Source organism: Ictidomys tridecemlineatus, chromosome 8 (genome assembly GCF_052094955.1).
Source record: "Ictidomys tridecemlineatus isolate mIctTri1 chromosome 8, mIctTri1.hap1, whole genome shotgun sequence".
Lineage (NCBI taxonomy): Eukaryota > Metazoa > Chordata > Mammalia > Rodentia > Sciuridae > Ictidomys > Ictidomys tridecemlineatus.
The window spans coordinates 76,350,291-76,376,720 of record NC_135484.1 but is presented as its reverse complement, the minus strand read 5'-3'; the positions used below and the strand labels follow the sequence as shown (position 1 = coordinate 76,376,720).

General features: G+C 35.1%; 1 protein-coding gene and 1 pseudogene across 10 annotated transcripts in view; both read left to right on the top strand.

Moving 5' to 3' along the window:
• The window catches only part of Dop1a (DOP1 leucine zipper like protein A), a 105,022-nt gene that overhangs the window by 11,276 nt on the left and 67,316 nt on the right, over positions 1-26,430 (top strand). For all 10 annotated transcript variants that reach the window (XM_078019671.1, XM_078019668.1, XM_078019672.1 and 7 more), the window contains exons 2-3: positions 21,946-22,136; positions 23,173-23,354. In XM_078019671.1, the coding sequence (XP_077875797.1) occupies positions 21,999-22,136; positions 23,173-23,354 (320 nt within the window). In that variant the 5' untranslated portion in view covers positions 21,946-21,998. The remainder of the gene's footprint in view (positions 1-21,945; positions 22,137-23,172; positions 23,355-26,430) is intronic.
• On the top strand, positions 11,713-13,001 carry LOC101958288 (replication protein A 32 kDa subunit pseudogene; annotated as a pseudogene).

The window sequence follows — 26,430 nt, the reverse complement described above, 5'->3', positions numbered from 1 at the left end:
CCTCCCCTTTAATCTCCTTTCTCTTCTCCTCTAATCTCCTCTCTATTTTCATGGCATCTAACCCTCCTTAATTGCTCTAGCTTTTCCATATGAAAAAAAAAAATTGACTCCTCACTTTGAGTCTGGCTTATTTCACTTAGCATGATGTTCTCTAGTTCCATCCATTTACCAGCAGATGCCATAATTTCCTTCTTTATGGATGAGTAAAACTCCATTGTGTAGATATATACCATGTTTTCTTTATCTATTCACCTGTTGATGAACACCTGAGCTGGTTTTGTAACTTCACTGTTGTGAAATGCACTTCTATAAACATTTGCATTTCTATATGACTATGGTATGCCTATTTTAGTTCTTTTAGATGAATACCAAGGAGTAGGATACCTTGGTCATATGGTGGTTCCATTCCTAGTCTTTGAAGGAATCTCCATACTGCTTTCCAGGTTGGTTGTACTAATTTGCTGTCCTACCAATAATACATGAGTGTACTTTTTCCCCACATCCTCACCAGCATGTATTACTATTTGTAGTGTTTCTAATTGACATTCTAACTGGATTAAGATGAAATCTCAATGTAGTTTCCACTTGCATTTCTCTGATTGCTAAGTATGTTGAATATTTTTCATATATTTGTTAGCCAATTGTGTTTGTTTTGAGAAACATCAGTTTAATTCTTTGGCCATTTATATATTGAGTTATTTGGGTTTTGTTGTTGTTGTTTTTTAGTTTTATGTATTCTGGATATTAATCCCCTGTTGGAGGAGTAGTTGGAAAAATTTTTCTCCCTTCTACAGGCCCTCTCTCCTCATTATTGTTTCCTTTGCTATGCAGAAGCTTTTTAATTTGATGCTGTGCCACTTTTTGATTCTTGGTTTTATTTCTTTAGCTTTAGGAGTCTTGTTAAGGAAGTCATTGCCGGTAGCAATATGTCAAAATGTTAACTTTATGTTTTTTTCTAGCTGTTTCTGCTCTAATTATTACATCTTTGATCCACTTTGACTTGACTTTTGTGTAGGGTGAGAGGTAGCAATTCTTCTACATATGGACATCCAAATTTCAAAGCACCATTTGTTAAAAAGACCATCTTTTCTCCAATATATATTTTTGGCACCTTTTTCAAGTATCAGCTGACTATCTATGTGAATTTGTCACTGTGTTTTCTGTTCTACTATCTTCATGTCTGTTTCAATGTCAGTACCATACTTTTTATGTTACTAAGCTCTATAGTATAATTTGAGGTCAGGTATTTTGATGCTTCCATTTGTTCCATTTTAGTCTCTCTTTTTGTTTATTATTGCTTTGACTATTCTGTGTCTTTTATTCTTCCAAATGAATTTAAGGACTTCTTTCTACCTCCAACCCCCACTCTGCCCAGTTTCCATGAAGAATGTCTCTTGCATTGAATGGGGATTGCATTTAATCTATAAAACCCTTGTTGTAATATGACCATTTTGAAAATATTACTTCTGCCTCTCCAAGAACATGGGAGGTCTTTTACTCTTTTAAGATTTGCTTCAATTTTTTTCTTCAGTGTTTAATAGTTTTCTTTGTAGAGATGTTTCACCTTCTTAGTAAGATTATTCCCAAGGTTGTTTTTAAAGGTTATTGTAAATAGAATAGTTTTCCAGAATTCTTTCTCAGCAAATTCTTTATTCTAAAGGAAAGCTATTGATTTATAAATTTGATCTTGTATTCTGCTACTTTGCTGAATTTGTTTATCAGCTCTAGAAGTTTTCTGGTGGAGACTTTTTCTTTGTGGGGTTCTCTTCTAGATATAGAATCATGTTATCAACAGATTTTTGACTTCTTTTTTTTTCCTATTTTTATTCCTTTAATTCCCTTCTCTTGCCTGGGTAGCATTTAAAAATTGTATTATATTGAGAGTGGACATTTTTATCTTGTTCCTGATTTTAGAGAAAATGCACTCAATTTTTCACCATTCATTATGACGGTAGCTTTGGGTTTGTCATATATAGCCTTTATAATGTTGAGGTAAGTTCCTTTATCCCTAGTTTCTCCTATGCTTTTAACATCAGTGAGTGTTGGACTTTGTAAAAAATGTTTTCTGCATCTATTGAGATGATCATGTGATTCTTGTTCTTAATTGTGTTTATGTGGTGAATTACATTTATTGATTTGTGTATGTTGAACCAACCTTGCATCCCTGGGATGAAATCCACTTGATCATAGTGTACTATCTTAAAATATTAGAAAACTGCATTAAAAAATCAACTCAGAATGAACTGCATTAAAAAATCAACTCAAAATGTGGTTGTGGCTCACATGTAAATCACTGGATTTGATCCTCAGCACCACATAAAAATAAATAAACAAAGATATTAAAAAAATCTAAGACTTAAATGTAAGACCCCAAACAATGAAACTACTAGAAGACAACATAGAAAAACACTTTGGGACAGTAACCTTGGCAAAAAATTATTTGAGTGAAAATTCAAAAGCACAAGCAAAAAAAGCAAAAATTGACAGATGAGAGTACATCAAACTAAAAATCTCTTGCACAGGAAAGGAAATAACAGAGTTTAGAGACAGTCTGTAAAATGGAAGAAAATAATTGCAAACTGTTTATTTGACAAGAGATTAATATCCAAAATATGAGGTATTTAACATCAAAAACAATCACATTTTAAAATAGACAAATGAGCCCAGTGTGGTGGCATATACCTCTAATCCTGGCATCTCAGGAGGCTGAGGCAGGAGGATCACTAGTTGAAAACCAGCCTCAGCAATTTAGTAAGGACCTAAGCAACTTAGCAAGACCTTGTCTCAAAATGAAAATATATGATATGGAATTACACTGGTTGTGTATTCATTCATATATGAACATAGGAAAGTTATGTCCAATTCATTCTACTGTCTTTCCCATTGCTGTCTGCTTTCCACCTATTCCTCCTGTCCAATTTGGTGAAACTTCACCCCCCACCACCACCTAGGGTGAGTCAGCATCTGCATATCAGAGAGAACAATCAGCCTTGGGGTTTTGGGGGGACTGGCTTATTTCACTTAACTATAGTCTCTAGTTTCATCCATTTACCTTCAAATGACATAATTTCATTCTTCTTTATGGCTGAGTAATACTCCACTGTGTGTATGTACCACATTTCCTTTATTCATTCATCTGTTGAAGGGCACCTAAGCTGGTTTCATAGCTATTGTGAATTGCTGTGCTGCTATGAGTATTAATTTGACCACATCACTATGGTAAGCTGATTTTAAGTCCTTTGGGTACATGCCAAAGAGTGGAATAACTAGGTCAAATGGTGGTTCCATTCCAAGTTTTCTGAGGCATCTCCATACTGCTATCCAGAATGGTTGCACCAATTTGCAGTGCCACCAGCAATGTATGAGTGGACCTTTCCCCCCACATCCTTGCCAACATTTGTTTTTGTTTGTATTCCTAATAATTGCCATTCTGACTAGAGTGAAATGGAATCTCAGTGTAGTTTTAATTTGCACTTTTTGAATTGCTAGTGATGTTGAACGTTTCTTCATTTATTTGTTGACCATTTATATTTCTTCTTCTGTGAAGTGTCTGTTTAGTTCCTTTGCCCATTTATTGATTGGGTTACTTGTTTTTGTTTTGGTGTTAAATTTTTTGAATTCTTTGTATATACTGGAGATTAATGCTCTGAGATGCAGGTGGCAAAGATTTTCTCCCATTCTGTAGACTTCATGTTCTTGATTGTTTCCTTTGCTGTGAAGAAGCTTTTTAGTTTGATACCATCCCATTTATTGATTCCTGATTTTACTTCTTGTGCCTTAGGAGCCTTGTTGAGAAATTCAGTTACTAAGCTGACATGATGATATTTGGGCCTACTTTTTTCTTCTAGTAGTCACAGGGTCTCTGGTCTAAATCCTACCTCCTTGATACACTTTGTGTTGAGTTTTGTTCAGGGTGAGAGAAAGGAGTATAATTTCATTTTAATGCATATGGATTTCCAGTTTTCCCACACCATTTGTTGAAGAGACTATCTTTTCTCCAATGTATATTTATGAGATAACTGTATTTATTTGGTTTGTTTCTGTGTCTTCTATTCTGTTCCATTGGTCTTCATGTCTGTTTAGTGCCAATACCATGCTATTTTTTATTGTTAGAGCTCTGTAGTACAATTACAAGAATGGGAAGTCATACTTCATGTTTATGTGATATGTTAGCAGAATACATTCTACTGTCATGTAGAACTAAAAAGAACAAATTAAAATTAAATTAAACAATATCTAAAAAATAAAAATTAAAATATTTTTTAAAGGGCTGGAAATGTGGCTCAGTGGTTAAGCGCCCCTGGGTTCCATCCCTGGTACCAAAAAAAAAAAAAAAAAAGAAAGAAAAAAAGATGATCTAAATATTTATGGAAAACGATAAATAATTGAACAAAAAGCATGTGAAAAAGAGTGGTCAACCTCACTAATCTTCAGGGAAATGCAAATTAAACCTACTGTGAAATGTTATCTCACCCTAGTTAGAATGATTATATCAAAAAGACAAAAAATCACAAATGCTGTTAAATATATGGAAAAAGAGGAACCCTATATACTGTTGGTGAGAATGTTAATTAGTACAGCCACTGTAGATAACAGCATAGAAATCTTCTTTGGGGGCCAGAGGGTACCAGAGATTGAACTCAGGGGCACATGACCACTTATCCACATCCCCAGCTCTATTTTGTATTTTATTTAAAGGCAGGGTCTTACTGAGTTGCTTAGCACCTTGCTTTTTGGTGAGTCTGGCTTTGAACTCTTGATCCTCCTGCCTCAGCCTCCCAAGCTTCTGTAATTACAGGCATGTACCACTGTACCCAGCTGCCGCCCTCTGGCTGGGCACAAATCACGAGCCACTGAAGCAGGAACAAAGTTTATTTCTGAACTCCACCAGCACACTCCACACAGGTTCCCTGGGAATTCTCCCGTGAACCACGCATGAGGTGTTCTCTGGGGACACACTACATCAACAGGAAATTCCTCCTCCCAAAATCCCTCCTACCTCACTTCCCCAACCAATGGGAACTCTCCGGGAGTCCCGCTAGAGCTCCAAAGTAGCAGGCCAAGGCGGACAGCAGGGGTCTAATCTCCAATTGAATGCAGATCTTAACATAATCATTATCATCTCAATGGCTTACTTGTGTCACCTTTCAACCAAAAAGGCCATGTATCATTCCTACTTGGCTATGGCTCTCAGCACCCAGCTAGTATAGAAATCTTTAAAAATAAACTAAAAATAGATCCACCATATCATACAGTGATCACACTATTTGCAGTATATCCAAAGGAAAGAGTGAATTATGTCAAAGCAGTTATCCAACTTTTCATGATAATTCAGGACTACTCACAATGAGAAGATAAGAGAATCAATCTAGGTGTCCATTGACTGAAAAATGGATAAAGAAAATGTGGTAGACATGCACCATGGAATTTAACTTCATCATAGAAAATCCTGTCACTGGCTGCAACTTGGATGAGCCTGGGAGACAGTATATGAATTAGGCAGAGAAAGACAACTACCATGTGTTCTTATTTACATGTGGAAGCTAAGAAAAAATTGACTTCATGGAAGTCAAGAATGGAATAGTAGTTTCCAGAGGTGGAGGGTATGGCACCGGCAGAGGTGATAAAGGGGATTGCTAGCAAGTAATCAGATATAGGGGTGCAGATGGATAGGGAAAATAATTTACAATATTCTGTAGCACAGTAGGAATACAAATGTGCTATACCCAGTTACTTGAAAAAAGAGAGGACCTATTTATTTTCTTAAGCAGAATCATGTAAGTGTTCTTACAGAACCATGTAAACAGTATACTTAGCAATTAATTGTATTTTGCAAGAAAACTAGTAGAAAAGATTTTGAGTGTTTCTAACACAAAGAAATGATAAATGCTTAAAGTGATACATATGGCAGTTACCCTGATAATGATTATTACACATTGCATTCATGTATTGAAATACCATTGTACCACATAAATATGCACAATTATTAACAATTACAAATAAAAGCACGGTGAACTTTAAAAGATTTGCATGTAATTAATTTTGAAATTACCATGTGTCATAATAATATGGATGTATCACACTTCATAATATACCTTATTTTCTTTCAGAAAAGTCAGAATAACATTACATCTTCCACATTTACATGGTTCTGCTTAAGAAAATGAATAGGTCCTTTCTTTTTTCAAGTAACTGGTATAGCACATTTGTGTAGGTGTTCTTAGGTGAATCTGATAGTTTTTTAACATACTTAATAGCCATATGAATATAATCTAATAAAGGAGTGAGGTCAAGTGTGGCTACAGTGGTTAGGAAGAGTGGTAGTGTGCTTTTTTCCACTAAGTTTTTCTCTGAGAAAACAAACCAAAATGGTTTGTGAACTCTGTTGGCATTAACAGATTATTCAAAATATATTTGAAGAGCCAAATGAGTTGGCTCATGCTTGTAATCCCAGCTACTTGGAAGGCTGAGGCAGGAGGATAAAAAATTCAAGGCCAGCCTAAGCAACTTAGTGAGACTCTGTTTGAAACTAAAATTTTTAAAGGGCTTGAAGTGTATCTCAGAGTACTTGCCTAGCATGCTGAAGACTCTGGATTCAGTCCTTAATACAGTGAAAAAGAAAAAAAATATTTAAGGGCCTATGAGTATCAGCCACTATTATGGGACTGCTGATACAAGAATGAACTAGTCAGATAAAGCTCCTGACCTCATAGCTTTTGCATTTCATTAAGAGATGATAAATAGCAAACAAACCAAAAAAAAAAAAAAAGAACAATTTCAGACTGTTAAGAGCAAGCAAAATGAGGCCCTGGGTTCGATCCTCAGCACCACGTAAAAATAAATAAAGGTATTGTGTCCAACTACAACTAAAAAATAAAAAAAAAATTTAAAAAAAAAAAACAAGAGCAAGCAAAGAAATCACATAATATTTTAGGTAGATGATAAGAGTATGGGCCTGGCTTAGGCTTAGACTGATCAGAAAAAGCTTCTCTGAGGTTGTGTTATTACTGGAGTATGGGAATTAATTTGTCATATAAAAACTTGACCTAAATTCTGCAGAAGATAGCACTTATAAAATGCCTACAATACAAAATTTTTGGTGTATTTAAGTTTGGCTAGTCTTAGCTCAGAGGAAAGTCATTGATAGGTGTTGAACAAAGGAATGACAGTATATGATTTTAAAAGATCTCTGACTTCTCTGTGGAAGAGAGATTATAGAGGCTCAGGAATAGAAGTGAAATTTAATAGTGTGCTAAAGTTAGCTTTAACTGGTTAGAATAATAGAAGAAGAAAGGTGGTGGTTATAAATTTAGGACACAGCAGTTAATAGATGCTGTTTAAGTTATAGCTAGAGGAAATAACCTTTAGGAAATTTAGGACACACCAGTTAATAGATGCTGTTTAAAGTTATAACTAGAGGAAATAACCTGTAGGAGAGATTATTGACTGAGCCTTGAAGTACTTCAGCATTTAAAACTGAATAGAAGAGCCAACATAGACTGAAAGAGTGGCTAAACGATAGGAACCTACCTTGAGAGTGAAGAGCCCTGGAATCCAAGAACAAAGTGTTGAATACTGCTGAGAAGTAAGATGAGAAGCTGCAGAACTGACTGTTGGCTTTGGTTAATGCAGATCACTGGTGATCTTTTACATGTGGTATCCTGGAAGGACAGTACCATAAGGCATATTTTTGAGCTGACTGAAGAATGAATAGGAGATAAGGAAATGAAATAGTGTGGAGAAATGTTTCAAGAAGTTTTACTGTGAGAGAAGAGAGAAATGGGTTGGTAGAGAGCCTGGGAAAATCAAAGGAAGGCTGTTTATTTCAGGTTTTCACCTTGGAAAGTTCCAGGACTTATAGGTAGGGTAATAAGGAATGATAGGCCATAGAGAGTGAGCAACTGGTATTGAAGAAAAGTGAGCTAATGAGGAGTCCTTGAGAAGGCAAGCAGTGATGAATTCCAGAATACAGAAAGGGGTAGGTCTTCACTTCCTTTATTTCTCACAAGAGGAGGTAAAGTAGAGAATATGGGTATATAAGTGACAATAGGTTGTAGATTTACTAGAGGGAAAGTAAGAACATTCCTTTGGCTTCTGTTTCCTTAATTATATTTTGTTTTGTTTTTTTGGAGAAGAGATCTTACCTAGGCTGGCCTTGGACTCCTGGACTCCAAGGATCCTCTGCCTCAGCCTCATGAGTAGCCAGAACTACAGGTGTATATCACTACACCCATCTCTTATATTTGAAGCTAGATCTTTAGCAGGGATGGAGAGAGTTTTGAGAAAAGAAGTTATGAAATAATTGTCAGAAAGGTAAATTTGCTAAGGAAGCAATGATGAGCACCTCTTTAAGATTTGTGTTTCTCAGTTTAAGTACAGCCAATCAGCCTTGTTATGTGAATTTTCTCCATTGTTATGAGTTGGTTAAATAAATGATTTGCTAAAGATTGTTTACTGACAGTGTCAATATTGAACTCAGAACTTTTTATCAAAATGAAATAGACTTAATAACTGTCACATTAACTTGTCAGATGGTAACAAGAACTAAATGATGATTTTTCACTTAGTCAAAAACATTTGGAAAGAACATCTACTTAATGTATAGCTTTTTTCTTCTTTTTCATAATCAACAGAGTTTTTTTTCCCCTTGTTGCTCAATGGTTGGTGGTAATACATTCATTTATATTTTGGGCATGGGCTAATTAAAAATACTTACTCCTAGATATATCTTTAGAATTGATTAGTGAATATTTCTTTCTCTCTTCCTCCTTCCTCTCTCTCATGCAAAGGAGACAGGAAGAGGAGGTTTCAATGAGTGACAAAATAGCCAAAGTATCTTTGTGTGCCAATTATGAAATAAGGTCTATTCACTTTTTATAACCATTTATGCAGAACTTTCTGAAATTCAGATGCTCTGATGCAGTATTTCTTATTTAAATTTTAGCTTTTTACACTGTCAAATTGAAACAAATCTGTACTACCTGATAATTTTCATAGGGCCTGATTTGCCCTGAGATATAGATGCTTTTTTATTTTTCAGTAAATAGCTATTTTGCTTGGTTTTTGTATTTGAGAGCTACAGCACTACATAAATCATGTTTTATGAAAATTCACATCCACTTTACTTGAGTTATAAGTCTAGAAGAACGAAATGCAACTAAATTGTAAAATGCAACAGTAGATGAAGTCAGAAAAGCTATTAATGGCCCCTGGAAGAAAGATTGCAAATGCCATTTTGATTTACTTGTTTCACTTTAAAAAAAAATAAGTAAATTACAATTTTTTATTTATTTCAAGTTTCCTAGTCTTAATCCATTTTATGTTGCTATAACTGAATACCATAGACTAAGTAGTTTATTTTATTCTTTTTAGTTATAAATGATAGTAGAGTCTGTTTTGATATATTTATACAAACAGGAAATATATCTTATTCTAATTAGAATCCCATAGACTAAGTAATTTATAAAGAATAAAATTTTGTCATTCATGTTTTACATATGGGAGGCATTTAAAAATATAGGAATAGTTATTTCCCAAAATGTTATTCTTAGAAAGAAAACAGAAATAAAAGGCATTATGAAATATTTTTTAAAAAGAATAAAAGTTCATTTAGGGTTGGGGCTGTAGCTCGGTGGTAGAACACCTGCTTCACATCTGTGGAGGCACTGAATTCAATCCTTAGAACCACATAAAAATAAAGAAATAAAAATATTGTGTTCATCTACAACTGAAAAAAATATTGAAAAAAAGAAGTTCCTTCAGCTCATGGTTCTAGATGCTGAGAAGTTCAAAGTCACAGATGGTAAAGTTATTGCTGGTGGGAACTCTATAGAGTCTTGAGGCAACCAGGATATCAAGTGATGCTAGGGTCACATACAAGAGAGAATCAAACTGTTTTTTATAACAGACCCACTCTGGAGATAACCTGTTAACCCACCGATGAATTATTCCATTGACAAGGCAGAGTCCCATTGAGCTAAATACCTCTTAAAGGTTCCACCTGGTTTCACCTCTTACACCTCAGGGTAAGGATTAAATTTCAACATGAATTTTAATGGAGATATTCAAACTATAGCATGTAGTTATATTAAGTAGTTTGTTTTACTTCCTGGGAAAAAAAGTTTGAGACTTTAGTTTCATTTTATGGAGGTGATGGAAATTTTCAGTAATGTTTAGAATCAGAAAAATGTTCTGTATCATAGTTTGTGGTGAGAAATCTTGATTGTGGTGACAGTTTTATGGGTGCATGCATTTATCAGAGATCATCGCATATGAATATTAAATGCAGTTGTTCCTTGGTATCTACAGGGTATTGGACCCAGGAACCACCCCATACCAAAATTTGTAGATAATCAAGTCCCTTATGTAAAATGTGTTATATTTACATACAATCTGCACACATCCTTTTGTAACTTTTAATCATTTATAGATTACTTATAATATGTAATATGTAATCTAATGTGAAGTCATATAAAACAATTTCTATATTGTTTAGGGAATAATGACAAAATCCTGTAAGAAGCTAGTAGTGTATTTCAGTGGTAGAGCTCAAGCTTAGCATAAGAGAGGCCCTGAGTTCAATCCCCAGCACTCTTCCTCCCACAAAAAAGGTTCTGTGTATGTTTGGTAAATATGCAGGTTTTTCTGTAGATATTTTCAACCATGGTTGGTTTCCATGGATGCAGAACTCACGGACGTAGAAGGCCAACTGTATGTACAGTCTAATAAAGTTGCAAGATAGCATATGTGGCAGTAAACACTTCACTTTAATTTGCATTCAGGAAATCATTCAAATATAGAATAGAGAGTGTCCAATTTTCCAATTTGCTGCCAAATTCAGAGCCACATCTAATGCTTAATTATAATGTACTTGCTCTCATAATTAACATATTTGTTTCAGTTATTTCTTTGATTTCATAAGAAATAATGGTGACAATAATGGTTTTTGAGCATTTTTTATGTGCTGAGCCCTCTGATAACTTCATATGTTACTTATTTAATTATGACAACCATTGAGACTGGTCTTACCTCCTTTACAGATGTGGAAACTAAGTCTTGAGAAACTTAAGCTCTTTGTTCAGGGTCATACAGATGCTAAGTAAACATTAGAACTGCAGTTTTACTCAGGCTGACTTGATTTCAACCCCAGTGCTTGGAAGATCTATTTTTTTTACTATCTTTTTATGTCCTAGGGTTTCTATGAAACATTGTTTTATTCCATTTTTTTCTCTATTCCATGACTTTTCTGCAGAAGAGTCATGGTATAAAGTTTCCTTGATATAACATGGAACATGTTATATTTGCATTACGATCTAAGCCAGTGGTGGTTCAAAGTATAGTATTTGGCCACTTCACAAACTTTTTGATGAGTTGAACCCAGAGGTAAAAGGAAACATTTAGAAATCTCAGCAATTTTGACTGTGCTGCAACAACTAAGTACATGGTTTTACATTTTAGAAAAGTACAGTCAGTAATGGATTCGAGGAGAAATAATGATTTCTTCACTTCGATAGTTTGAGAAGTACAGATCTAAGCCATTTTATAATAAAATATGGAGGGAAAATACCTGAAAACTGGAATTTCTGTTATATATTAGATGAAAAGTTAAAAAGTGATGCATCTTTTTATCTTCTGATATATAATGAAGAATTTTATTTGCATTAAAATCACTAGTGAAGCATAAGCAAATTTTTAGTCCTGAGTCCTCTAGTCACCATCTTTTCTCATACATACACTCACACACATATACATACACACATTTATGCATATATATTATGTTTTTTAATATATGCACAAATATATGTTGCAGCTCTGCTAATAAAACTTCAATAGAGAATGCTCTCACAGCAGCAGAGTTCTGAAGTGTTCAGCAAGCCCACCACACCAGAACTTTATGGACTTCTTTCCCAAAGAAATCACAACCAATATGTGGAATAGTGGATTTGAAAGCTATAGCAGCTCTACCACCTTTGGAGAAGCCAGCAGCTAGGCTCAGTTCCTGGGGGACTTTGGATCACTCACACCTTATCAAGCTAAAAGGAAATCAAGAGCCCAAACCTAGCACATTGTACCATATCTCAGCTACTTTCTATTACTCTTGTTGACGAAGTGTTCAAAATTGGGAATATTGAAATTTCATAGGTCACTCTTGTGAGAATAATCAGACATGCCGAGAAGGCTCTAACCAATATTGTTTACAAAATAGATGACATTCCAGGTGCACCCATGGATGTTTGCCAGGGAGTAGACACAGATGACACCAGTATTGAGAAACTGTAGTTCCTCCAGAAACATGTGTAAAAGTGGCTGGCCACCGACAGTCCTTTTAGAACAAAAAGAACCTGGTAGCCTTTAAGATCATGCCCCTGAAGAATATGAACAAATTTACCACACGTATCCTAGAAGTAGTCAACGTGCACATGGTGCTAAGCAAATCCAACAGCCAGACCTCAGTAGGGAGAATATCTATCAGCAATCCAAGAATGGGGGAAGCAGAAAACTTCAGTGGGAATAGCTTCATGCCAACAAATGACCCAACTGTGGCTCAAAACCAGGTGCTGAATTTGATTAAGACTTGCCCAAGACCTAGAGAATCACAGGATCCAGCCTCAACACATGGCTGTAGCTTCAATCAAGCAAGCTGTGGATTTTCTTAACAACAAGGGGCACATCTATTTTACTGTGGATGATGATCACTTTAAATTCACAGATGTGGAATAACTGGATCTTATTGGGTACCCGAGATATTTCTAGCTGGATCTGTTTGCACAGTCTGTTGCCTCCAGCTGTGCATATGTTTGTCCAGGTGACTTCAAGGAAGGAGATTCATCTGTAAAGGGTTTCAGCAGGCTTGAAACTTACTGACTGCTTTTCTGTTTTTGTATTTTGTGGTTTTGAAACTCAAAGGGAGGTGGACAATTAACAGGGATGTAAACTGGAGTGGAATTTCTTAAGTTTTCAAGTAAGCTCATTAGGATACCAGGATAGATGGGATTGGAAAAGGGATGCTACCAAGAGAGTTGGGCAGTTACTTAACACTTGGGAGTTTCTGTTCTTGAATGTTTCCTGTTCAGAGACAGTGAGCAGGATGAGGGTCTGTGGGCAGTGCATCAGCCAAGGAACTCACTGCCCTCCGTCTATCTTTGTTTCCCACTCTGGTTCTGTGGTGTTACGTTCAGAATTGCACTTTCCTTCCCTTTTTTGCCTTGTCTGCTGCTAAAGGTGGGTTTATATGCACATGAGGTTTAGCATTCTGGAATCATAGAATGGAGGATGGGAAGAAATGTTAAATAAAACAGTTCTGTTATTGAAAAAAAAAGCTTCAACAGAATGTTCTTTCTCATATTTCAGCTTTTTTCATATGATTTTACTTTTAATATTCTGAGAGTAACATGTATCCTAAACTGTAAGAACTCTTTTTAATTATATTTAAATATTTAGAATTTTTGGTTAAATAAATAGTAACTAACATATTTCAAATTTCTTGCCTCACTCACCTTTATAGCCGTGGAAACATGCAATAGTTACAAACTTGACTGGTCATTATCAGTTGAATTTTGTATATCAAATAAAAATTTTTGCCTAAAGGATATATCTATTGAGATAATATTGCAAACTCTATTTTTTGAGAAAATTTTTTTGGGGTCCTGGGGAATTGAACTCAAGGGCATTGGACCGGTGAGTTGCTACATCCCCAGCCCTTTTTATTTTTTTAAGACAAGGTCTTGCTAAGTTGCTTAGGGCCTTACTAAGCTGATCTTAAACTTCTAATCCTCCTGCCTCAGCCTCCTATGTCACTGAGATTACAGGTGTGTGCCACTGCACCCAGTTCCCTATTTTCACTAGTAGAAATTATCTCTAAATTGCTTCCCAGATTAATCTTCTTCATGTACCAGATATTTTATAGATTCAAATTGAATATTATATCATCTTCTAGAAATTTTGCTAAGAGGAAAAAATTATCCCAGTCAGTAAAACTTATGCATGTGCATAAGTTTTACTGACTTAGCCTCTTCCCTTCCCCTCCAACCCATCTACTACTAGAACAGTACATTTTTAGGTTTATTGACTAGGATTTAGCATAATTTTATATAGGTATATATACATATACATATAGAAAAAATCCAGTCATTTCCCCTATGTTTAACTTTACTGTTATTCTGATTTCTCAGAAACAAAACTAGAAATATGCTGTTTTGTATTCATTCTAGCTTTCATTCCATATGACACTATTTATTAGTTTTTAAATGTTATATTAGTTACAATAGTTTTGGCTTTGTTTTAGAATGCCAGTCTTTTATATGTGAAACATATATTTCTCTGACTATTTTGTGTTTATGGTTTAATCTAGATTTTGAAAGTGATAGAAACCATAAATTGGCAGTAGTACAGCTTATTTATCCATGTGTCACTTGATAGATATTTGGATTATTCCTACCTTTCACCTATTGTTAATAATTCTTCTGTGAACATTCATGAAAAGGTTATTGAGCAGATATATGTTTTCATTTGGGTGGAGGTGGATCTATACCTAGGAGTAGAATTAGTGAGTCTTGTGATAATTTTTTAAATTTTTTATTTATATATGACAGGATGCATTACAATTCTTATTACACATATAGAGCACAATTTTTCATATCTCTGGTTGTATAAATAGTATATTCATACCAATTCATGTCTTCATACCTGTACTTTGGATAATAATTTTCATCACATTCTACCCCATGCCTCTTCCCTTCCCCTCCAACCCCTCTGCCCTATCTAGAGTTCGTCTATTCTTCCCATGCCCCCCCTCCCTACCCCACTATGAATCAGCCTCCTTATATCAAAGAAAACATTCAGCATTTGGTTTTTTAAGATTGGCTAACTTCACTTAGCATTATCTTTTCTGACTCCATCCATTTACCTACAAATGCCATGATTTTATTTATTTATTTATTTATTTTTAATATTTATTTTTTAGGTGTAGATGGACACAACACAATACTTTTATTTTATGTGGTGCTGAGGATTGAAGCCAGGTCACGCCAATGCTAGGCGAGTGCTCTACCGCTGAGCCACAATCCCAGCCCTGATTTTATTCTCTTTCATTGATGAGTAATATTCTGTTGTGTATATATGCCCCATTTTTTTTTATCCATTTATCTATTGAAGGGCATCTGGTTGGTTCCACAGTTTGGCTATTGTGAATTGTGCTGCTATAAACTTTGATGTGGCTGTGTCCCTGTAGTATGCTGTTTTTAAGTCCATTGGGTATTGACCGAGGAGAGGGATTGACCGAGGAGAGGGATAGCCGGGTCAAATGGTGGTTCCATTCCCAATTTTCCAAGAAATTTCCATACTGTTTTCCATATTGGCTGTACCAATTTGTAATCCCACCAGCAGTGTATGAATGAATGTACCCTTTTCCCCATATCCTCACCAACACTTATTGTTTTTTATATGTATAATAGCTGCCATTCTGACTGGAATGAGATGACATCTTACAGTGGCTTTGATTTGCGTTTCTCTAATTGCTAGTGAAGATGAACATTTTTTCATCTATTTGTTAATTGATTGTACATCATCTTCTGAGAAGTGGCTCTTCAGGTCTTTGGCCCTTTTATTGACTTGGTTATTTGTTTTTTTGTTGTTTAGCTTTTTGAGTTCTTTATTTACCCCTCACACATCAGATAGATGTGTGTGAGGGGTAAAGATTTGATCCCAAGATGTAGGCTCTCTATTCACCTCACAGATTGTTTTTTTTTTTTTCCACACAGATTGTTTTTTTTGCTGAGAAGAAACTTTTTAGTTTGAGTCCATCTCATTTATTGATTCTTGATTTTAATTCTTGTGCTACAGGAGTGTTAAGGAAGTTGAGACCTAATCCCACATGATGGAGATTAGGGCCTACTTTTTCTTCTATTAGACCCAGGGTATCTTGTTGTATTCCTAAGTCCTTGATCCATTTTGAGTTGAGTTTTGTGCATGGTGATAGATAGGAGTTTATTTTCATTTTGTTGCATATGGATTTCCAGTTTTCCCAGCAACATTTGTAGAAGAGGCTATCTTTTCTCCAAAGCATGTTTTTGGCACCTTTGTCTAACACAAGATAATTGTAATTTTGTGGGTTTGTCTCTGTGTCCTCTATTCTGTACCATTGGTCTACCAGTCTGTTTTGGTGCCAATACCATGCTTTTTTGTTACTATTGTTCTGTAGTATAATTTAAGGTCTGGTATAGTGATGCCACTTGCTTTACTTTTCTTTCTAATGATTGCTTTAGCTATTCTAGGTCTCTTATTTTTTTCAGATGGATTTCATGATTGCTTTTTTTTATTTCTATGAGGAATGTCATTGGAATTTTGATCAGAATTGTATTAGATCTGTATAGTGCTTTGGAAGTATGGCCCTTTTGATAATATTAATTCTGCCTATCCAAGAGCAAGGTAGATCTTTCCATCTTCTAAGGTCTTCTTTGATTTCTTTCTTTAGGGTTCTGTAATTTTCATTATATAGATCTTTTAACTCTTTCGTTAAGTTGATTCAAAAGTATTTTATTCTTATTTTTATTTTTTTGAGGCTATTGAGAATCAGGTAATTTTCCACATTTCCCTTTTTGAGGATTTGTCACTGATATGCAGAAATGCCTTTGACTTATGGTTGTTGTTTATTGTCCTGCTACTTTGCTGAATTCATTTACTAGTTCTAGAAGTATGCTGGTGGAACTTTTAGGATCTTCCAAGTATAGAATCATATCATCAACAAATAGTGCCAATTTGTGTTCTTCTTTTCCTATGTGTATCCCTTTAATTTCTTTCGTGTGTCTAATTGCTCTGGCCAGTGTTTCAAGAACTATGTTAAATAGAAGTGGTGAAAGTGGGCATCCATGTCTTGTTCCAGTTTTTAGAGGGAATGCCTTCAATTTTTCTCCATTTAGAATGATGTTGGCCTGGGGCTTAGCATAGATAGCCTTTATAATGTTGAGATATGTTCCCTAGTTTTTCTAGTGTTTTGAACATAAATCGATGCTGTATTTTGTCAAATGCTTTTTTTGCATCTATTGAGATGATCATATGATTCTTATCTTTAAGGCTATTGATGTGATAAATTACATTTATTGATTTCCGTATGTTGAACCAACCTCGCATCCCTGGGATGAATCCCACTTGATCATGGTGCATGATCTTTTTGATATGTCTTTGTATTTGATTTGCCAGAATTTTATTGAGAATTTTTCATCTATGTTCATGAGAGATATCCATCTGAAGTTTTCTTTTTTTGATGTGTCTTTGCTGCCTGGTTTTGGAATCAGAGTGATATTGGCCTCATAGAATGAGTTTGAAAATGCTGCCTCTTTTTCTACTTCCTGAAATAAATTGGAGAGTGAAATAAATTAGAGAACTTGGCTGTGTATCCATTCAGTCCTGGGCTTTTCTTGGTTGGTAGACTTTTGATGGTATCTGCTATTTTTTCACTTGAAATTGATCTATTTAAATTGTGTATATCATCCTATCTCAATTTGGGCAAATTATATGACTCTAGAAATTTGTTGATGTCTTCCATATTTTCTATTTTATTGGAGTACAGGTTTTCAAAAATAATTTCTAATTATCTTCTGTATTTCTGTAGTGTCTGTTGTGATATTTCTTTTTTCATCATGTATGTTAGTGATTTGAGTTTTCCCTCTCCTTCTCTTTGTTAGCATGGCTAAGGGTCTGTCAATTTTATTTATTTATTTTTCAAAGAACCAACTTTTTGTTCTGTCAAGTTTTTCAATTGTTTGTTTTGTTTCAATTTCATTGATTTCAGCTCTGACTTTAATTATTTCCTGTCTTCTTTCTACTGCTTTTGGTGTAGATTTGTTCTTCTTTTTCTAAGGCTTTGAGATGTAGTGTTAAGTCATTTATTTGTTGACTTTTTCTTCTTTTAAGGAATGAACTCCATGCAATAAACTTTCCTCTTAGAACTGATTTCATAGTGTCCCAGAGATTTTGATATGTTGTATCTGTGTTCTCATTCACCTCTAAAAATTTTTAATCTCCTCCTTGATGTCTTCTGTAACCCATTGTTCATTCAGTAGCATATTGTTTAGTCTACAAGTGTTGGAGTGGATTTTATTTCTTGTTTTATCATTGATTTCTAATTTCATTCCATCATTATCTGATAGAATGCAGGGTAGTATTTCTACTTTTTAATATTTGCTAAGAGTTCCTTTGTGGCATAGTGCATGGTCTGTTTTAGAGAAGGATCCATGTGCTGCTAAGAAGAAAGTATATTCTCTTGTTGAAGGTTGGAATATTCTATATATGTCAGTTAAGTCTAAGTTATGGATTGTATTATTGAGATCTATAGTTTCTTTGTTCAGCTTTTGTTTGGAAGATCTATCTAGTGATGAAAGACGTATGTTAAAGACACCCAAAATTATTGTGTTGTAGTCTATTTGACTCTTTAACTTGAGAAGAGTTTATTTGATGAACATAGCTGCCCTGTTGTTTGGGGCATATATATTTATAATTGTTAAGTCTTGTTGGTATATGGTTCCATTGAGCAGTATGTAGTGTCCTTCTTTATCCTTTTTGGTTGACTTTAGTTTGAAGTCTACTTTATTTGATATGAGGATGGAAACCCTTGCTTGCTTCCACAGTCCATGTGAATGGTGTGATTTTTCCCAACCCTTCACCTTCAGTCTGTGAATGTCTTTTTCTATGAGATGAGCCTGAGGCAACATATTGTTGGTCTTTTTTTTTAAATCCAATCTGCTAGTCTATGTGAGTTTGATTGGTGAGTTTAAGCCATTAACATTCAGGGTTATTATTGAGACATGATTTATATTCCCAGCCATTTCTGTTTATTTTTGGTATTTAATGTGACTTGGTTTCTCCTCTGATTAGATTTTCTGGTATGCTAGGCATGTTCATTATGGTGTGCCTTGGTGTAGATCTGTTGTAATTTTGTACATTTAGAGTCCTGTAAGCCTCTTGTATTTGGTTTTCCAATTCATTCTTCATGCTTGAGGAATTTTCTGATACTATCTCATTGAAGAGATTGTGCATTCCTTTGGTTTGAAACTCTGTGCCTTACTCTTTCACAATAACTCTTAGATTTGGTCTTTTGATGCTGTCCCATAATTCTTGGGAACTTTCTGTTCATGGTTTCTAACTTTCTTCACTGTGTAATCAACTTTATTTTCCAGATTGTATACTTTGTCTTCATTATATGACATTCTTTCTTCCACATGAGCTAGTCTGTTGGTTATGCTTTCTATTGAGTTCTTTATTTGATTTATTGTATCCTTCATTTCAAGGATTTTCGACTTTTTTTTTCAGGGTCTCTCTCTCTCTCTCTCTCTCTCTCTCTCTCTCTCTCATCTTTTGCTACCTGTATTTGTTCTCTTATCTCATTGTTGGAGTGATCAGTTTTTGCTTGTACTTTCTCATTTAGGTCATTATTTAATTCAAAGATTATAGATTTTGTTATTATCGTGTCCTAGTTTGTTTGGGGCACTTTCCTCCCATGGTAGTCTGCTGGTTGGAATGGGCAGTCCTGCGACAGAGGCTAGGCTCTGTTGGGTGTCTGCCCCATTTGGGAGGGGTGGACTGGGTCTGCTGTGCTCCTGGATCCAGCAAAGGCTGGTGTGGGTGGATCTGGGACCCTGGGCTTGACCTCCTGCTGTACTCCTCCTGCTGGTCCGAAGGGGTGGTCCTGTGCCAATGGCTTGGCTCTGCCAGTGTCTGCCTCGCAGGGGAGGAGTGAACCAGGCCTACTGAGAGCCTGGATGCCTGTATGCTGATGTGGATAGTCTGGGCTGGATCTTGGCTCCTGGAGTTGTCCACTGGTCAGAAGGGGCGGTCCTGCACCAGAGGATAGGCTCTGGTGAGTATCTGCCCCACCAGGAAAGGGGTGGACCAGGTGTGCTGTGCACCTGGGCCCTGCAGAGGTGGATCTGGGCCCTGCAGAGGTGGATCTGGGCCGAGTCTTGTGATAATTTTATGTTTAACTTTTTGAGAACCATCACACTATTTTTCAAAGAAGCTGCATCAATTAGTTCTCACTCCAGAAGTTTATGAGTGTTCCAGTTTCCCAATATCTTGACCAACACTTGTTATCGTCTATTATTGTTATTATTATTATCGTTATTATCATTATTATTGCCATCCTAAGGGGTGTGAAATATTATCTTATAGTTTTGATTGGCATTTCCCTGATGATTGACGTTGAGTGTTACTTCATGTAACATGTTACTTAGCATTTGTGTATTTTCTTTGTAGAAATGTCTATTCATATTCTTCCTCAATTTTTAAATTTTTTGTTCTTTTAGCATTGTCCTGGGAAACATTATTTATATATCTAGTTTAAGCACCTTGTCAGATATGTGAGAGATAATATTTTCTCCTTTCAGTTATCTTTTCACTTTCTTGGTGGTATCATTTGCAGCACAGAAGCTCTCCTTTGATGAAGTTGTAATGTATATTTTATTTTTATTTTTTGCTTGTGTTTTTTTAATATTGTTTTTAGGGACCCACATAAACATTTAAAGGGGTCATGAAGATTAACTTCTGTATATTCTTCTAGGAGTTTTATAGCTCTAGTTGGTACATTCAGATCTGTGATCCATTTTAAGTTTATTTTTGTACAGTTGAGCCAAATTCATTTTTTTTTCAAGCATGAGATATCCAGTTATCTTAAACTGCTTGTTGAAAATATTATTATATCCCAATGGAATTGTTTTGGTATCCGCGAAGCCCAGTCTGAGACTTCCTTGCCCATCCACAAACATAGCCATCAGTAAAGGTACAGGTGTTTAAAACTCAGGATACAAAGAATGTAGAGGAGAAACCACATTGATTTTTCAGTTAAGCTTCAATTAAGTCCTTGTTGTTATTCTGTTAATTATCTATTGCTGTGTAACTATAACATATTTCCCCAGAATGCAGTGACTTAAAACGGAAAACTTTCTGTTGGTCATGAATCTGAGAAACTTAGCTATGTAGTTCTGACTTTGGGGTCTCTTACTAAGTGACATTCAAGGAGTCTGTTGGGTGTACAGTCAAATCAAGGCTTGGCTGGGGTTGGAAGATAGCTTCTAAGATGACTCACTCACGGGGGCTGTGACAAAGCCTTGGTTCTTCACCATAGGGACCTCTATGTAGAGTTCCTTGAGGTATTTCATGATATGGTGGCTGGTTTGTCCCAGTGATTTAAGAGAGTAAATAGGAAATGAAGGGCTGGGAATATAGCTCAGTAGCATCGCATTTTCCTAGTATGGGACAGACCCTGGATTCAATCTCCAGTATCACACAAACACACAGGAAACTGAAGTGAAGTGCCTTTATTGCATGTTGGTTATTATCTATTGTCTTGTCTTTTTTATTCTTTTCATTAAAATTGAGTCACAGTGTTTTCAAAGGAACACCAAATATTTTGTGGACATATTTTAAGCCACATATTCTGGTCAGTTTTATTCAAAGGGAAATCTAATCCCATACAGCTGATGTTCCTTCATGCTAGATACCTAATAAATAAAATGATCTCCAAAATTGTCCCCCCCATGTCCTCGATGTTTCCAGTCTAACAAGTCTTATTTTATTTTAGCATCAAGACAAAGTAGAAGGCTGTGTGTGTGTGTGTGTGTGTGTGTGTGTGTGTGTGTGTATAAAACGTTCTATCAACAAATGTGACAGAAATAACATGATTTCTAAATTGAAATAAATGTCATAAAATTTCTTTTTTGTATCCCTAAATTCTCAAACATTTCCAAGTTTCCCTCCAGGAAAGAATGTACATGTAGTTATCATTGAGTCTTTTTTGAATACTTCAATCACCTGTGAACTAGGAGACCAAAATTTTTACCACTTCTAACTTATGAAACATTTTAAAGTTAGTCATTACGTTTGTAGTAGGACCATATGAACCCATTTCAGTAATTTGCTTTGTAACCTTGAGTCCTCCTACACACTCTTTTGTAGGTAATGATTTTGCATGAGTTTGGAAAGAGTCTTTAGCTGAACACTGTGGGAGGATGAACACAGAAGAAGTGGAGTTATTGAGTGACTCCAAGTACAGAAACTATGTAGCTGCAATTGACAAAGCACTGAAGAATTTTGAATACTCCAGTGAATGGGCAGATTTGATATCAGCACTTGGAAAACTTAACAAGGTATGTTTATCTTGTCCATTTCATTAAAAGATTAAAAAAATCAGAAATCTGTGTTTATCTTATTGGATTTCTCTAAATCTTGAAGTAAAGAATATGCAGTCATAACTAAACATTAATTTTGATAGTGCTATTTTACTTTATTATTTCAAAGCATACTGTTTAGCACTTTTGAAGTTCTAATTAAAAAACAGAGCTTTAAAAATAGAGTTATTATCATTGTCATCACTTATAAAAACACAAGACTGGGAAGCAAAGATGTTGCTAACTAACTATAAGGGTTAGTAAGTTTTCTAATTGAGCATCAGATATGGTTCTGGAGTTCCTGGCAACAAAATGAAAAACTGCAAGTGGAAAGCAGTAACTGTTGTATCCTTTCCAAATGATGCGTGTATAGCAACAAGGAAACATTTTATAAGCTTTCGCTGTGATTCAGTACTTTTTAAAAAGGCAACTCTATATATAGTCACTTAGACCTTGGAGCTTGGCTTTCAATTGATCCTTCTTCATGTATCTGGTTTAAACCACACTTATTGTAGTAGCATCACTGATAATCTCCTAGCTTTTCATTTTGACTTTTTGCTTTTTTAACTGAGATGAAGATTTTCTCAACTTACACCCATAATTTTACAATTGTTTTTGTTATTAACTAAGAATGCTCTAAATATTAAAAAGGATATATGGGAAAAGTATAGTCTTACAATAATTAACATCAAGCGTCATAGCACACTTAGAAATTTATCTTAAAATACATAGCAAAGACACTCATTTTCAACTCAATAATCACTACACATAATAACCTCTTCTCTCCATAAATTTGTCTTGGCAAGTATTGTTTCAATAACAATATGTTCTTTCTGTTAACATGGAATGAATGTATTTTTAAGCAAATTAATACTTTTTTAAAATTTCAAATAAAATATATATTGATGTCACAGACAAAAAATGAATGCCCTACAATGATAATTTTTATAACATATGAGAAAATGGAATAAAACAAAATATTTTTTCTCATCTGCATTTAAATGTTTTCTTCAAGGTTTTACAAAACAATGCAAAGTACCAGGTAGTACCCAAAAAGCTGACCATAGGCAAGCGCCTTGCTCAATGTCTACATCCAGCATTACCAGGTGGAGTTCATCGGAAGGCACTTGAAACATATGAAATCATCTTCAAAATCATTGGACCTAAGCGACTTGCCAAAGATCTTTTTTTATATAGGTAAGAATGATTTTATTATCTATTTCATATAATATAAATTAAAATGTATTGCTAACTCTTAAGCTTTCTGCACTAAAAACTGAAAAATTGAAAGCTCCTTCATGACCAAAAGTTTTTGATTCCAATCTTAACTATTTGAGTTAAGTAATATAGAAAAACTTAGACCATTCCTTAAGGTAAGTTTCTTTTTCATTCTCAGCAATTATTTATGAAAGAAGAATTTTCATTCAAAATCATTGGAACTATAGAACAGTCTACCTTTTATAAGCTTGAAATTTTGCCTGGTAAAAAATAAAATACCTTGATTTCTAACATTATTTACCATTCTTTATTTTCAGTTGGCTTCCGTGGAATTACTTTTTCTTGTTTACTCTTTGTAAATCTCCTTTATCAGCCTTTTTTTCTTTACCTGAATTCAATATTTGCATTTCTTAAGACTTACTTAGTAACCTACACGTTCTTATATTTTCACTTTATATTTTCTCATCAGGTAAGTTTATCCACAACCATGATTTAAAAAAAAATTTTTTTGTAGTTATAGATGGACAGAATGCCTTTATTTTATTTGTTTATTTTTATGTGGTGCTGAGGATCGAATCCAGTGTCTCATGCATACTAGGCAAGTGCTCCACCACTGAGCTATAGCCCCAGCCCTGTTACAACCATGATTTTTAAAAAAAGTTTATTATGTATATATAAGGTACAACATGATGTTATGAAATACATAAAACAAAATGGTTACTACAGTTAAGCAAATTAATATATCCATCATTATCTCACATTGTTACCTTTTTGTGAGTCTTTGTTTTTTTTAACATTTTTTTATTATTAGTTGTTCAAAACATTACAAAGCTCTTGACATATCATATTTCATATATTTGATTCAAGCAGATTATGAACTCCCATTTTTATCCCGTATACATATTGCAGATGCACATCGGTTCCACATCCACTTTGTATGTGTGTATGTGAGAGAGGCAAGAGCAACTAAAATCTACCCAATTAGTAAAAATTCCTTAAACAAATCAGTATTAACTGTGGTCCTCATGTCATATGTTAGATCTCAAGATAATTTTCATTATACTTATCTGCTGCCTTGAATTCATTGACCTACATCTCCCTATCTTCTTTCATCCCTTATAATCAGAGTTTTATCCTTTATGCACTGACTCCCAAGTTGATATCTCTAGCTCTGGATTTAGCCTTAAACTCCTGAATTACCTGATCTCTGAGGATCTTTACAGGCAGGTACAGCTTTACGTTTTCAAAATTAAACTCATCCTCTGTTCCTGGAAATCTGGTCTTCCTGCAGTGTACTAAAGTTCAGTGAATTGCACTACCTTCTCTCTACTCACACAAGCCTAAAATCAGAGCTACACATGATATCTTATTAGTCCCACATATATTTTCCCACTACCCCTTTACAGTCTGCAACTAAGACTTCTGTCTCATAATGGTTATGAGCAGAAGATTCTGGAGTCAAATTAGCTCTATGATCTTTGACCATTTTCACCTCTTTATATACTTACCTGCAAAATAGAAATAAGGTTACTAATGCCATAGGTTGTTAGAATTTAAAATGTTAAGTTACCAAAAGTACTTAGAACAATGTGCTGCATATAGCAAGTACTTAATAAATATTAGTTATTATTACTATATATGTCAAATATATCTATTTTCTCAGCACCTTCACTGGCAGCATCTAGTCTTAGTAAGCATCACCTCTAGCCTGTGCTTTGTCATTGGCCTCCTAACATTCACCCACCACCTGATTTTCTTAAACTCTGCTCTCTGCACAGTACCAGAATAATCTAAAATATTTAATAAATAATGCCTCTTGTATCTTCTAAGACATCATATAAAATCACACTCAAAATTTGATTTCTCCTATGATATATATATATAACTCCAGTCACTTTTGTGATCAAAAAAATGTGCAAGGATTTCTCCCTACCAGGAAGCAAGCAGGTGGTTTTGCAGAGAACATCAACTGGACATCCTCTAGTCTAATTCAGTTTTAATGCTGTGTTCCTGGAGATAGTGTCAGATTTCACTGGTTGAGAGCTCAGTCCACAAGACTACTACCACTTCTGACACCAGGAGCAAGTCCAAGCTTCCAGACATTTGACCAACTGACTACAAGTTAGGGTTCCACTACCTCCTCTTTGGGCTTAGTTAATTTGCTGGAGCAGCTAAAGAACTCAGGGAAACATTCACCAGTTTCATAAAGGATATTTTAACAAATTCAAATACACAGCCATAGAAGAGAGAGATGGGGCAAGATCTGAAGGGTCCTGAGCACAGGAACTTCCATCCCTGTGGAGTTGGGATACACCACCCTCCTGATGGGTGAATGAGTTCAAAAGCTTTCTGAACCCTCATCCTTTTGGGTTTTTATTGGACACTTCTACATATGTGTGATTAAAGCATGTGTAGAAACATGATTTGACAAAAAAAAGGTATGCTTGAATGCAAAAGACTGAGTAGGGAAAACAGCAAAGCATGCCTCATCAGATTGTTCTTGGCCCTTCTGGGTAGCTTTCCTTCTTCCCTGGTATGGGGAGGACTCTTTCTGAACTGTGGGTTGTCTGATCTATCAACCATGGAAGGTCAGAGAATTTCTTTATGGCTACCTGAAAGTCAGAAAAGCAGGGAAAATTAGTTTCTATGGCTCACCTTGAATGAAGAGAAATTCTAGTTTCTGTGGCCTGCCTTTGAGGTAAAAAGGAGCAGGTGAAAGGGAGATAAAAGATAAGATTCTTTGCTTTATGAAGCCTAAAGCTCCCCCAGTATCATAACAAAACACTTTCATCTTCATTGCTATAAACCAAGGACAGATGGTCAAATACTTAAACGGAAGATATGCTTATTGCTCTATTCACTTAGAACAGAGGTGATGTAGTCTAATAAAAGATATGCTTATTGCAGTAGTGATTTAATAAGTAACAAGAGCTTTCAGACTTAAAAACCAAGAACCATGAATGAAAACCAAATTTAAATTATATTGTGTGCATCTATGAACATGTAACAACAAATCCCATCATTTTGTACAACTATAATGCACCAATTTTAAAAA